The sequence below is a fragment of the Gorilla gorilla genome, chromosome 8, assembly GCF_029281585.2.
Source record: "Gorilla gorilla gorilla isolate KB3781 chromosome 8, NHGRI_mGorGor1-v2.1_pri, whole genome shotgun sequence".
NCBI lineage: Eukaryota > Metazoa > Chordata > Mammalia > Primates > Hominidae > Gorilla > Gorilla gorilla.
In genome coordinates this window covers 55,677,632-55,692,460 of record NC_073232.2, presented here as the reverse complement: position 1 = coordinate 55,692,460, position 14,829 = coordinate 55,677,632, and the positions used below count along the sequence as shown (strand labels likewise).

At 35.7% G+C, this 14,829-nt stretch overlaps 1 protein-coding gene across 26 annotated transcripts in view; it reads right to left on the bottom strand.

The window, feature by feature from the left end:
• ANK3 (ankyrin 3) overlaps positions 1-14,829 on the bottom strand; it is a 704,894-nt gene that overhangs the window by 23,708 nt on the left and 666,357 nt on the right. For 10 of the 26 annotated variants that reach the window (XM_055354146.2, XM_055354147.2, XM_055354148.2 and 7 more), the window contains 6 exons: positions 11,920-12,051; positions 10,874-11,017; positions 7,521-7,829; positions 7,163-7,253; positions 3,478-3,856; positions 1,502-1,552 (listed from right to left, as the gene is read on the bottom strand). In XM_055354146.2, coding sequence (XP_055210121.2) covers positions 1,502-1,552; positions 3,478-3,856; positions 7,163-7,253; positions 7,521-7,829; positions 10,874-11,017; positions 11,920-12,051 — 1,106 coding nt within the window. Of the gene's footprint in view, positions 1-1,501; positions 1,553-3,477; positions 3,857-7,162; positions 7,830-10,873; positions 11,018-11,919; positions 12,052-14,829 lie in introns of all 26 variants that reach the window. The other 16 variants (XM_055354157.2, XM_055354158.2, XM_055354156.2 and 13 more) reach the window with 4 other exon arrangements.

The following is a 14,829-nucleotide window of genomic DNA, read 5'->3' as shown; positions in this document are numbered from 1 at the left end:
CCTGTCTCTACTAAAATACAAAAAATAGCTCCTTAGGAGGCTGAGGCAGGAGAATTGCTTGAACTTGGGAGGCAGAGGTTGCAGTGAGCTGAAATCGCGCCACTGCACTCCAGCCTGGGCAATAGGGCAAGACTCCATCTCAACAACAACAACAACAACAACAAGAAGTAAAGAATTTATATTAGCATATTTTGGCACATATATTTATATCAAGAGATTAATATCAGCATAATTTGTACCTAACACATAACTGGTACTGAGAAAGAATTTAATGAAGGAATAAACGTATGAAAGCTTGAAATCTTTTTTAAAGAACTGATAATGAAATTAGAATATAAAATAGAATACTTTTCACAGACAACAATATAGTTACTGCACAAAATATTAATATTTAGGCAATAAAGGTGGGAATCTGGAAAAACTACCAAGGGGCAAATAGTTCATAATTTGAAGGGGAAAATATCTTTAGCTTTCACTTAGATGCCATGGGGAAGAGTATTTACTGAGTGGTTAAATTTCTAAATTTTAATGGTGGAACTATGAAAATAATTCTGGTACTTTATCTTTGAAGTTAATTCATTACCTCAAATCTAATAGTCCCAGAGACAGAATTTAGTTAACATCCACTGGAAAAATGAATTCTAGTATTTGTTTAAAAAAAGTGGAAACAAAATAAAATTGCTATAGGAGGTACAGGTGTTAGATAAAATGCTTTATGAAATGTTAGTTGAATAGATAATAAACTAGGCCATCTTTTTCATCAACAGTAAACTTGACAAGTATTTTAAAATGTTAAACAGTACTATCAGCCTTGACTTTATAGGAAATTTCACCTCAACAAACCACCCCACTGAACAATATGGTTTTAAAAGAAAATCGTAGCCACTATCCTTACAAGGAGTAAGAACTTGAACTAAGTTTGCTATTATTATTTTAAATTTTTCAGTAAAGGACAGTAAATTTAGGAGACTTAGAATGATCTAAGTATTGTGGAAGGAAGTTTTGCAAAGGCTCAAGAAGTCAGAACGAGGTAAAAGGAATCTGTGTTGATGAAAGAAAAGAATTATTAGCATTCCAGGATTAATGGACTGGATGAGGCAAAAGGGAAAACTGAATCTGAATTATCTGTACATGGAATCATAAGCTGAGGAAAGGTTTTCACTTGGGTGAATTCAAAAGTAGAAGAACATCTATGTTAAAGCAAACACAAACAACAAACCTAGAGGTGATTATAGCATAATCCTACAAAAAATCATGTGAGGCCAACCCCTTACATAAAGAAAAAGTGGCCATTTGGTCATTGTTTCAGTTTCCACTTTTTCCCTGGAATCTCTGCTAACCTTAAAGTGAAACTGGAGGAAGAATCTCAGGCTCAGGATTCCTTTTAGTGAATTATCTAGGAATTGGTAAAGGGGAAAACAAGGAAACCAAATGGAATTTTCTCAGTACTCTTTGCCATGGGTTGCTGCATGGAAACAGGTGGAAAATAGCAGAATTTTACCTTATAACAGCAGGCAGTCATCCGTGTAAGAGCCGCACCCGGACTTTTGACCTGATTTTTTAGGGGATAAAAAGGGGGCTGTTTTCTGAGATCATACATCAGATGACCTAGTTGGTTGCTATTATACTATGGTATAGCCACAAACGATACATCCTAAACATCTTTGGTTTTCTTGTGAGGTCAGGTTCATGTCTCCTAGAAGCTTTAACTCCATTATGGATTTTTTAGGTCATGAAGTCTTTCTGCATTAGAATAGGACTCGAAACCAATATCAGAGGCACAAACTCATTTACAAGAAATCTTGAAAATGTTTTCTAATGGTAAATTATTTTCCATTACTGACAAACTCAGCTAAGTTTCCACTCAGGGTTTAAAACTAAATTTTCAACCGTCTTTATGCCAATGGCCAATATGATTTTCCAGTGGCCCATACATATGCACATGTACACACACAGCGGTGTTTATATGTATTTGTATAGAAATTTGCCTTTAGAACTTTAACAGGCTTTTGCAGAATAAATATTCACAGGAAAAATACCACTATGTTATTGCTTCTCTCTACATTTTGTGGGATCATTTTAAAAGGAAACTTATCCAAAACTCACACCACTTAAATATACTAAAAGTCAAGTCAAAGACAGAAGTCAGTATTCAAAACCACACTTGTCAGGACGGAGTTAAAGAAGGCCTGAAAAAGACTTAAAAGAGCTTAAAACTAAAACAAAACCATTAATAAAAATTTAGTGAAGGCAGTTATTAAATGAGCTGGAGATTATTTTAGGATATCATTTAAGCAACTGATTACCACCACCAAATCTTATATCAAAGCAACTTACAGGGAAAAAAAAAAATAGATGATCTAGAACTAAACTTCCTCGTACTCTCCCTTCTAACAAGCCTGAAAATAGTCAGACATTGTTTGCAGAAGGCAATAGGAAAGGATGTGATTACTGATAAGCTGAGAATCAGCTCCTGAGCGACTGAGTTTGCTAAAAGTCTTCCTAAACCTCAAATCAATCTTGAACTCATTATTTTAGAAAACACTTGTTTTTTCCTCCCAAAACACTAAAGTGGATCTTCAGTGAACTGGATATGTCTCAGCGAAAACTGCAAGTGCTACTATTAATCTCTGTCTATTGCAGAATTGATGAAAAGACATAAAAATTGGGAGAATAAAAAGCAGTAAAAAGTGTAGGAAACAGAGCTGCTTTTTATTTTCTTATATCCACGTATGAGTCATAATTTCAGTTTAAAATACTTTTAATATCTAAAAATAGAGTAAACCTCAAAGAAAAAAATCTATTAGATTGTACCACAAAAGTACAAAGAACAAGCAAATCTATCACAGTAAGGTTTTAAAGTGATTAGAAATACATGTTAAGACAATCATCATCAACTTATATAAATTATAAAAATTATACTTCTAATTTTAAATTTCTAACTGCTGTCAACTCACCTCATTTTAGGCTTGGAATTTCATCTCTTTAATTTTTAAAACACGCTTTCAGACAACAGACCATACAGAATAGAACTTAGATGGGTCAGATGCTATAGACTGTTTATGCCAAGGAGCCAGAAAGGATCAGAATGATTATCCTCCTCCCATAAGGAAGAACACGGAGTGGGAGTTAGGAAACCTAAATCCCAGATAAAATACTGGGTCTTAAACTAGTTACTTAACGTCTCTCTGGTTCTTGTCCCTCCTAAAAATGGCTAAACAGATACTTATTCCCTTTTCCTGAACAATGAATGAAGGTATAATCAAATGGCATACATTTTACTTGGAACTTTTTTTTTTTACCTATGTGTTTAACTCAGTACTTTCTTTACCTCCACCATTAGTGCTACAATTTCACACATTTATAATTTAGAAATTGTAAAAAACCTTGGGCCCCAGGCTACAAGATCAATCCAAAGAAGTAAAGCATCAATACTTTCCATTTCAATGACTGCTACTGGATGACCAGATGACATACCTTTTGCTCAGACCCACTGGACCCCTCTTCTTCATGGAGGTTAAGCCTTGGCTTGCCATCTGCTGGAGAAGTCCTACTCATCTTTTTCATACTGATAGGCACACAGGGTTTAGTCTCTTCTATTATAAGCTTGCTGGTTTCTTCTAGAGATTTCTGATATGCTGCTAGTGGTGATGCTGGTTCTTCAACATGACCAGATCCATGTATTTTTGGTTTCAGAGTTTCCTTGGTACTCTGTTTTCCTACATCATTTTGGGATTCTGGAAAGTAAGATTTTGTCTTTGCTTCTGGAGTGATTTCTGTATGGCTTCCATTTGCTTCAAATTTTCCAGCTTCTCCTTTGAGATATGAGGTAATGGAATCTCTACACTGGTCAGGGCTGCAACAGAAAATTTGCAAATTTACAATGGCAAACTATGACTGAATATAGGTTGCAGAAACTCTAAAGTTTTAAGAACTGTGTCTTTTGACTACTTCTGAAGGCATAAAATAGAAAAGTGTGAAAAGTGTGGCCGCTGGATTTAAAATGTAGCTGGGCGCAGTGGCTCATGCCTGTAATCCCAGCACCTTGGGAGGCTGAGGCGGGAGATCACCTGAGGTCAGGAGTTCGAGACCAGCCTGGCCAACATGGCAAAACCCCATGTTGCTAAAAATACTAAAAATACTAAAATTAGCCAGGCGTGATGGCACGTGCCTGTAATCCCAGCTACTCAGGAACCTGAGGCAGGAGAATTGCTTGAACCCGGGAGGTGGAGGTTGCAGTGAGCTGAGATTGTGCCACTGTATTTCAGCCTGGGTGACAGAGTGAGACTCTGTCTCAAAATAAATAAATAAAATGTAAAGGGCTCTCATGGGTGGGGTGTCAGGAGGTGCTACACAGCTTCTAGACATCCCCCATATCTCAGTTGCCAAATTGCCTAGCTATGCTCTCATCTAAATAAACAAACTGCAGTTCTACAGCTACTTGAATTCTATCATCTTGATGAGTGATCCTGAAAGGCTCATGGACGTACCTAGAGTTCCAAGCCCACCAATCTTAAAGGAGAAGATATTTCAGAACGCTTTTCTATCACCAGTAAAAAATAAACTGCTGGCCGGACTCAGTGGTTCTTGCCTATATTCCCAGCACTTTGGGAGGCTGAGGCAGAAGGATCCCTTGAGCCCAGGAATTTGAGTTCAGCCTGGGTGATGTGGTAAAACCATGTCTCTACCAAAAAACTACAAAAATTAGTGGGCACAGTGGTGCATGCCTGTAGTCCCAGCTACTTGTGAGGCTGAGGTGGGAGGATCGCTTGAGCCTGGGAGGCAGAGGTTGCAGTGAGCAAGGATTGAGCTACTGTACAAAAAATTGGGCCCTGTCTCCAAAAAAGAACAAAACAAATTCCTGTGGTCAAGACTGTGGTATTCCCCCAAGTACCCCAAATTCCAATTCTTTGTATATGTTTTCCGTCATGAATCCTGCCGTTACTTTTCCAACTCTAATACCTTTACTTGAATCTCATTTTTCTCTACTCTTGACCTCTGCTAATCTCACTAGTGATTTGAGGGTTGCACACCCTTTTCTACCTACTGAGAGAACTGTTTTTCCCTTAACTATTAAAACTTTCCTTTCCAATGCTTTCTTTTAAATTGACTTCTAAGTTTTTTACAAGTTTCAGTATAGACTATTTTTCACTTTTTTTGTAGCTTGTGTATTATTTTGAGCATCTTTGTTTATTACCGCTAGAAGGCAATAACTAGTACAATGTTTATATGTATAATATATACTTATATATGTGTGTGTATTCCTTTAAATCAGATTCTGATTATCTGAACATACTTATTTTTAAAAGACATCCATAGCACACTCTATTCTTTATGTGTAAGGATAAATAATCCAAGCATACTGTGAAGATCCTGTAACATATAGCTTTATGACTTTGGTTTAATTTTCTATTCCCCAGTCCACATTGCTTGCCTGCGTTCTCCTACCCTGCGTATTCTGATAACAGGAGCAAAGTGACTGGCATTTTCCTCCTTCTATGGAACCAGGGGATTCACTAGTGTTTTTTCTATATAATTCACTGGCAGAGCCTATATAAAACAAGGAATTTCAGCTGGTTTAATAATGATGAATACCTTTCCTATATCTATTCCCTGATATGTAACTATAAATTGTGTGACTATATCTGAACATAGACATCAAAATTAGTACTGTTTGTCTTCTTTGCAATTGTCTCTTTTGTAGGCTGTAGATAAAGTTCATTCATGCCTGCAATTTTTCAAAAGTAGTTTTGTAAACTCCCTCTTTGGGAATTTTTATTGAGCAAGAAGCTTATTAATGACATAAAAATATAAAATATGGTTATGAAATAATATAAGTTCTCTTGTGTCCAATTTAATTTTATCACTAGCTGTCACTGAAGTAAAATATATTTTAGTCTAATGTGTATGTAAATAAAAATAATGCCTAGTGCTACTGAGAAATTACTATTTGTGTCACTCATTTGGTAGACATGATACATCCTCTCTTTTTCTGTCTATAAATCTGTTTAAGGAAGGTAGTAGTATTCTTATATTTAAAGATAATTAGAGTGACATTCTTAGAGCTTAGAGATTCATCCCAAATCACAAACTACATTCCTAATGGTGGTGGGATTTGAAACTATGTCTCAGATTCTAGACTTTCACCTTTCTAGAGCAAGGCCAGTATAAGAATTAATTAACCAGATTCTTATACTTAACCAGGAAATTATTTTGGGTAAAGACAAATGTTCATCATGGCAATATTATTTGGTGTAAAAAACTGTGTATCTTTCAAATTATGAAAAATAAGACTCGTGGAAAAATAGAAGGATATGTAAAATCAGTTTTTCCTAGTATGGTAGGAGAATGGATGGCTTTTCTTTTTGCTACTCTGCACTTTTTACATTAAGACATTTAAAAAATCATGCGTAGAAGAAAATCCACCAAAATGTTATTGATATATGATGGGGTGTATTGATTTGTTTAATCTGCATTTTAAGTTTTAATAATGAGCATATTTATGTTTGCAGTTAGGAAAAAAACAGTAATGTTTATATTTCTAAATAACATGGACTTTCATTCATTATTATTCTTATTTTTTTGAGACAGAGTCTCACTCTGTCGCCCAGGCTGGAGTGCAGTGGTGTGATCTCAGCTCACTGCAACCTCCACCCTCATGTGTTCAAGCAGTTCTCCTGCCTCAGCCTCCCGAGTAGCTGGGATTACAGGTGCGTGACACCACACCCAGCTAATTTTTGTATTTTTAGTAAAGATGAGGTTTCACCATGTTGGCCAGGCTGGTCTTGAACTCCTGACCTCAGGTGATTCACCCACCTCATTATTTTAAAGGAACAATAATTACTGGCTATATGAAAAGAATCATACAAGTAATAAAGTAGAAAAGAATATATATATTCTAAAGTAAAGACAACGTATAAATCTTGGGCATGTATGTAAATTTTCTTGTATTTTATTTCAGCCTTTCAACAGTTTTGAGAATTAAATTTAAATTTAAATTCACTTCCTTTCCAGATTAGCATAATGAACTGGTCTTTAAAGCAGGTTTTATCCCAGAACTAGAATGGTAATTTAGAAGAAGTCACCACTAAAAAGCATGTATTTAAGATAAACTATTAACAAGTAACCTGTGTTCACTTTCCTTTTTTTGAAACAGCCATACCTGTCATCCAGTCGATCTAGTAACCCACCAGTTACTCTTCGAGCTTGAGCGCAGGACTCTAGGTTTCCACTTGATGTCTCATTCTGCCAACCTGTAATTGAAGACATTTCCAGTTCTGCTTGCTGAACACGCTCAAGAATAGCCTGTACTTTTTCTTCTGTCATCTCCTCAGACTCTACTCCTTCTTCAAGTTGAATGTCCTCAAATAGAGATTTGAGTTTCTCTTCCATCATCTCCTCATCAGGACCAGATTTTCCTTTCTCCTGCTGCTCAGAGCTTACTCCTAGTTTTATAGGCTCTGCTGGTTTAACATCTTTTGGGGACCCAGCCAAATTTCCAAGGTATTGAGGATACTCACTCAGACATACATTCTCCAACTGGCTCTCATCTACATCCACTGCTTCAGGCATTTCTGTTAAAGGCACTGAGTCTTCCAGTTTGCTGTCTTCTAAGGAAGTGTCTTCTGCAGTTACGACTGGAGGTCCATCTGCGGAATGCTCTATGTTCCCCTGGGAAGGCACTAGCCCATCACTCAGTCTACTAGGGGTTCTAAGGGGAGATTCTATGCTAGAGATATCACTAAAATAATCATCTTGCTGGAAAGGGGTAGGTGGTGTGTAGTGCAACCCTGTGGGGGTTTCCAGTTCCACTTGAAGGGAAGGATAACCTATGGAAGACAGTACATTTGGACTGACTGGAATGAATTAGAATACATCAAACAAAAACACATGGAATGACTAAAATTATATCAGGCATGAAAAATGTATGATGAATTACAGATTAATGTCGATAAACTTATCGGTTTAGTTCAATTAAATGTAACACAATGAAATAAAAAGCCTAGTGCAAACTCCAATAAAATAGAATACTAATTAAGATATCAATTGTTTCTGTTTTGGATATTATGATACAATAAGTAAATATGCACACTAATCCAAAGTATGCAGACTAATCCAATATCAAGTTAGTTGTCATTATATGAGATACTTATTATCTTTCTATATTTAGCATGCAAAGTTCATACTATGGTGGACTGAATACAGCAAGCCACAAGAAACCAATTTTTATAATTAATAAATTACCTACAACTTATTTTAAGAACTGTACATATGAGCAAAGCAACCTAGTTCTTCTTTCACATGAAATTATAGCACAGAAAAATGGATTTAATCTTTCTTTGGAAAGAAATGATTGTTAGATTTTAGAGCAGTGGCACTGGGAAAAAAATTTTAAACGATGTTAAGAAAAGGATTGAAAAAACAGACCAAGTTTAAAAGACTCCATGTAGTTTTAGGGTGTTGTACAAAAACAGATATGACCAAGATGAAAGGGTTGTGGAGTACATGAAGGTCTTGGTGAAGTCGGTGGTAGGGTCCACTCCGAACCACGAATCAAATAAAGAGAAATGATACACAACAGAGATAGTAGGAAAACCATTTGCAGGGAGCACTCTGAATATTCACGACAATGCTATGAAACACAGAGTTTATTAACCAGCCTACACAAAAGGGGAGGGGGGAGCTAATCCCTTGTTTTAAACATTGCTGCATGGACTATGGAAGCATTTTTCTGCCTCAGCAGAGAGAAAAGTCAACAATGGTCTGGTCATGGTGAGGAAAGGAAGTTTCATAAAAGTTCAACGAAGAGGAGAGACAGGAAAAAAGCACCAAAGCACAGTTTCTGAATTGTTGGTCTACAAAATGAAAGTCTAATTTTTCCATCAGTCCAAGGTAAATACCAACTTAGCTGCTGTTGTAAACTCAAATTGCTATAGGTAAGCGAACATTTTTCAGTTATGGTCATCTATAAACCAGACTCTTGTTGAAAAGCTGGCTAAGATTAGCTGAGGTTTATAATCTGCCTAAGTGAAATTACTTCATCTACATGTTTCTAAATTTCCCTAAGAAATTTTGAAAAAGGAATTTAAAAATATTAAGATACAGCAACAAAAAGCCATTTCATTTTTGACTGTATTTTAAGGATATTCCAATTTTAAAAAGTTCAAATTAAATGAAGCTTTCAACACAACTACTTCTGTTGTGTTCTGGTGATCTTTTTTATTAGTTACTTAACAACTGTTTTTTCCAATAAAGAATATTAGAAGAATGTATAAACTATAACTTATCAATAATTTAAAATTTGATAAGATGATCTATATTTATCTAGTGCAAAAAGCATGTGGTTACTAATATATGGCCTTGCATATAAGACAAGGCCTCAAAGGGAGCATTTTTCCAAGGTTCTATGGTCTTTATAAACTTAAAAACAACCGCTTTTTACTTCATTACCCATTGTGTTTGTTACATGCATAACAAGTATGCTTTAAATCTTTTGTTGACTTAAACTTTTTTTTTTTAAGAGACAGACAGTGCTTGGCCAGACTTAAACTTTTTAATAAGCAGAAACTTTCTAAGAATTTTGAGATTTTTTCCACAAAATATATGCAGAATTAGAAGTTAATTAGAAGTTTGTGACTCTTGTTAATCTAACTTTGCCAGTTTAAAAATGGAATAGTAGAAAAATATCCTTAGTTCTTATTCCTGCCTCCACACCATCATCAAATTTTCTACTCAAAATTCATTATAGAGGCTGGGTGGGGTGGCTCATGCCTGTAATTCCAGCACTTTGGGAGGCAGAGGCGGGTGGATCACTTGAGGTCAAGAGTTCGAGACCAGCCTGGCCAACGTGGTGAAACCCCCATCTTTACTAAAAATACAAAAAATTTGCTGGGCATGGTGGTGCATGCCTGTAATCCCAGCTACTCAGGAGGCTGAGACAGGAGAATGGCTTGAACCCAGGAGGCAGAGGTTGCAGTGAGCCGAGATCGTGCCATTGCACTCCAGCTTAGGCGACAGAGCGAGACTTCGTCTCAAAAACAAAACAAAAATTCATTGTAGGAATACATTTTCGTTTGTGAGCGTAAGACAGGACTATTTTGAAAAACGTAGGAAGATATTTATGTTTTTCTTAATATTTCAGTGAAGAAAGCACAATTTACATAATGAGGAAAAAATGACAAGATCATTATATAAATTAAGCTAATGTGAAAGAGGAATTATTGTTAGTAACATGTATGCCGATTGAATTAGAAATTATGCTGCCTTTGATATACAATAGATCAAGTAGTTTTTCCAAAGAATAAATGGCAGCATATTCATGAAGTTAAAATAACAACGAATGCTAAATAACTAAAGCACATACTTGAATGATACATTAAATTTTTTCAGTGCACATTTAAATACCTGGTGCCACACAGTAAATTGCCATTTTACCTTACAATTTGTATACTATATGCTTAAACTTTACTCAATACCTTGCTTATTTGATAAAAATGGCTCATCATTTGTTTTACCTATATACGAATAAAAGAGGTAACTAGTTTGGGAGGGTTAATATAAAAATTAAAAGTGACAAAAGCAATGCATTCTCTAGATATTTAACTTTTATGAAATATTAGAAATACCAACTCTTTCAGATACCTTAGGCGTTCATACGTCATGATTTATATTGTATATTTATATTGTATATAAACAGAGGTATTTACCAAGTTTGCTCTGATATCAGAGTGTTTATTTGCAGACTCTGGCAGAGAAAATGAGAAACTAAGTCAAGCAAATCACAGTTTAGTTGCTTTTAAGTGACTGCCTTGTCTGACTGCACTTTCAAATTTTATCAAATGATTAAATAAATATGAACACTAAATTCGATTACCATCAACAGGGTCATGGAAAACATTGTTCTCATCTGCAAAACTTCTGGTGCCTGAAATATTTCCATAATCAAATATTGGTCCTTCTAGCAGTGTCACTATATCTATTCGATTAATTTTTGTCAAGACCGAAGTTAAGGCATCAGCTGAAAAGGAGAAAAAAAGGTTGAAAATCCAATTAAATTATGTTCTTTCAGTCAGCGCAATATCTACACAAAGGCATGGCTTTTGCAGCCCTGCTGACATTTTAGCTCCTTCTTACTCCATCTCTGCAATCTCCCTATCCAGAGGACTCAGAATGCTCGCTGCTACAGGGAAGGTGTCAGAGTCTTAATCATCACTTTGTAAAGCTGTGTTCCACTGGAACAGTGCGGATGGGCCTTAAAATAACTAGATTCCTGTTGGCTATAAGGGGATCTAATAAAACTAAATTTTCCTTTCCTCTTAGAATGTCAAAATAGGTCACCCTCATATTTGGTACTTAGCATTTTAATGACTTTCTAAGGTCAAGTTGACACAGGCAAACCCATAATAATTTATTCCACATTGTTGTGGGTTGGCACTTGCCAAAATATAGGACTACCACCCAATCCCACCAGCCAACAAAACCAAACCCAACAACAGTAGAGCCAACCAAGCTGAATAAAACTATTTGCTCCCCTAATATGATCCCGTCTTCCCTCTCTGCACATCCACCTCCAGCCATAGTGGTAACTTCGGAGTGTTTCTGATGACTGTGTCCCATGATTTAACAACTAAAATTATGTTTTCAGTTTTGATGGTCACAAAGAGAATGACAGGCCAGATACGAAAAATTCCCTGCTACTTGTTTTCCAAAAAGCTTCTGAAGAATAGAAGTTTAGACTGTTAACACTAAATTAAACAAGTATAACTTCAAAAGACTTGCTATTACCTCATGATCACTTAGTTTTCTATATTAAAGATTACAGAAAATTACAACAATACTTGAATGAACCTAACAGTTGGCTTATCTAAAATATTACATTTATGCAGTTTTGAAAGTTAAAATAACATAATTTCGGCATACTTGTGGCATTTTTTCCGTCTCTGGTAACCCATTTTTTTAATAACATGAAGCTCTGAGAAATTAAAGAATTTGGATTTTCCACACGTATTTGATTGATTTCATCCACTGAAAAATTCAGTTCCCTTGCCAGTTCTGTAGAAAAGAAAGAGAGTTACTAAGATTGCATATTCTAATTTTATCACACGTTTCATAAAAGTAATGCTCAATTGCCACAAAAAGAAAAGGGAATTTTATAGTCAAGCTCAAGTACAGCCTGAGGAATTAATTTTTATATACTTGGCTTCATAGCAAAGTAGTGACCATACACAGGCTGTGACTTAACTCTCCTTAGGTAATGACTTACAATCAGATTTTTTTTAGAGACCATCTTATAAAGATTTTTAGACTTAGGCTGGGCACAGTGGCCCATACCTATAATCCCAGCACTTCAGGAAGCTGAGGCAGGTGGATTGCTTGCACCCAGGAGTTTGAGACCAGCCTGGGCAACATGGCAAAACCCCCGTCTCCATACACACAACAACAACAACAACAACAACAACAACAACAACAACAACAACACAAAAATTATCCAGGTGTGGTGGCACATGCCTGTGGTCCCAGCTACTCAGGAGGCTGAGTTGGATCACTTGAGCCCAGGAGGCAGGGGGTGCAGTGAGCTGAGATTGGGCCACTGCACTTCAGCCTGGGCAATAGAGCGAGACCCTATCTCAAAAAATAAAACAAGATTTTTGGAGTTTGCAAAGAGGATGTTGGATGATTGTTGTAATTCAGCCAAATTCTCTATAATTTGAGCAAATTACAAGATACGTAGGGGTATACAATTCATGTATACAGCACAAGAGATGCTGATAGGGTTTGTGCTAAGCAATCTTCATGAAGATATCTTTTACTCACATAATATGCCACCCTCTCTGCCTTCAAGTTTCATAAACTCCACACAGGAGGTTATATGATGACTCCAGGCCAGATCATCTTATATGATATGAAGCTACTTGAGTAAAAAATAAAAGGGAGACAGCTTTCTGTCCATCTACTCGTATACACTCAGATATACTCATATTCAATCTTGTAAATTGCAGAGTGTCTTTGGAAAGATACATATGATCTCAGTATTAGTGGCTGCCTTGGAAGAGGGAAACTTAGGAGTCAGAGAAGGGAAGGAGACTTAGTTCCCACTGTATTTTTTTATATTAAAACAATTTATCAAGTGTGTATTACCTTAAATGATAACAAAAAGTAAGAAATGGGCAAAAATGATCCCATGGAAAAGGAATTGGTCAAGACTCTATCCCCCTTACAAAATACTTCCAGCAATTTTGCAAAATGCATTCAGAGGCTCAAAAAAGTCCATTATCTTTTGACCAAGTGATTCACATTTAGAAATTTACCCTGACAATATATGAGTTATATACAATGATTTATATACATGAATGTTCATTGAAAACAATCTGCATGTTGAACAAAAGGATAAGAGTTAATTTAAGGCAGTGGCTTGCAAACAACTGTTGTGATCATGGCCTACAGTTAGAAATACATTATATATCATGGTGTTTACACAAATAAAATCAGATCTCCCCGGAACAAAATTTAGCCTTAATACACTTAAACACAGTCATTTTCTTTTATATAATATTCCATTTAAAAACAAAAACAAAGTATGAACTGATTTCACATCTCATTGAAGCATTGTGAACCACAGTTAGAAAACCACCATCATAAGGTACATCTATTGGATATTTTTTTATGCATTAAAACCAAGATCAGAAAATATTTAATTTTGTAGAATGACACGGTTACAAATAAGCAGATTACATTGTATGTATAACATTATAAAAAGTTCTTGTTTTAAAAAAAGCACATAAGATGTTAATAGTGGTTTCGAGGGACAGATATAAATTTTGTTCTCTTAAATGCTTAATATTCTTAATAATTATCATTGAGCATACAGTAATTCTAGTTAGAGAAGTTAATTATTTTAAGTTCTTCATCTCTGTGTCTTAAGAGACAATACTTCTACTGCCCAATAAGCCTTCATGACAAAACTGTATCCATTGTCTAGAGACTTAATAAAGAGCAAAGACACTGACACTAGGAATTTTAGGTTTATGGCTTTTCGTCTGGCTATTATGCCACATCTCCAAAAATTTACTCTGACTGTATTTGCTTAAGGAAAATAATCTAACAGTTCTAGGCATATAATAATGCAAAACAAACATTTGCTCCAGTATATTTTCAGATTACAATGTCCAATGTTAAAATATAAAGTTGATATTAGTAAATATTTATATATAATAAATTACTGTTAACTCTCAACTGCCTACAAAGCATTATTCAGACCACCTATCTATCTTTTCAGAACTCCACTCAGCTCCCAGCCATTAGCAGTATACCTGAGAGCAGAGACTAGGTTGATGAAGAGAGGAGGGTTTGAAATGGGGTAGTGGTGGTGGGGGTGGACGGGGACTGAGGGCATTCAAAGGAAAAAAAAAATTAGATGAAATTGCTTCCTATTATCTAGTTTCATATTCTCCCATTAAATAGAGATAACTGTATGGAATGTATGTTGCTAATGGTATGCAGGATGAATTTAGATGTGATGATAATGAATATTTATTATTTGGCCATGCATTAAAAAATACACTTAACCTATAAAACTTAAAATTTCTCAGATTCATGTGAGGTAGGATTTTAAGGGTCCTGTTAAGCTCAAAATTACAGTGCAGAATTGTCCAATTTGTCCAATTGATATGAAATCTCATCATCTTTTATTTTATTTTGTTTTATTGAGATGGAGTCTCACGCTATCACCCAGACTGGAGTGCAGTGGTGCAATCTCAGCTCACTGCAGCCTCTGCCTCCTGGGTTCAAGCGATTCTCCTGTCTCAGCCTCCCAAGTAGCCAGGATGACAG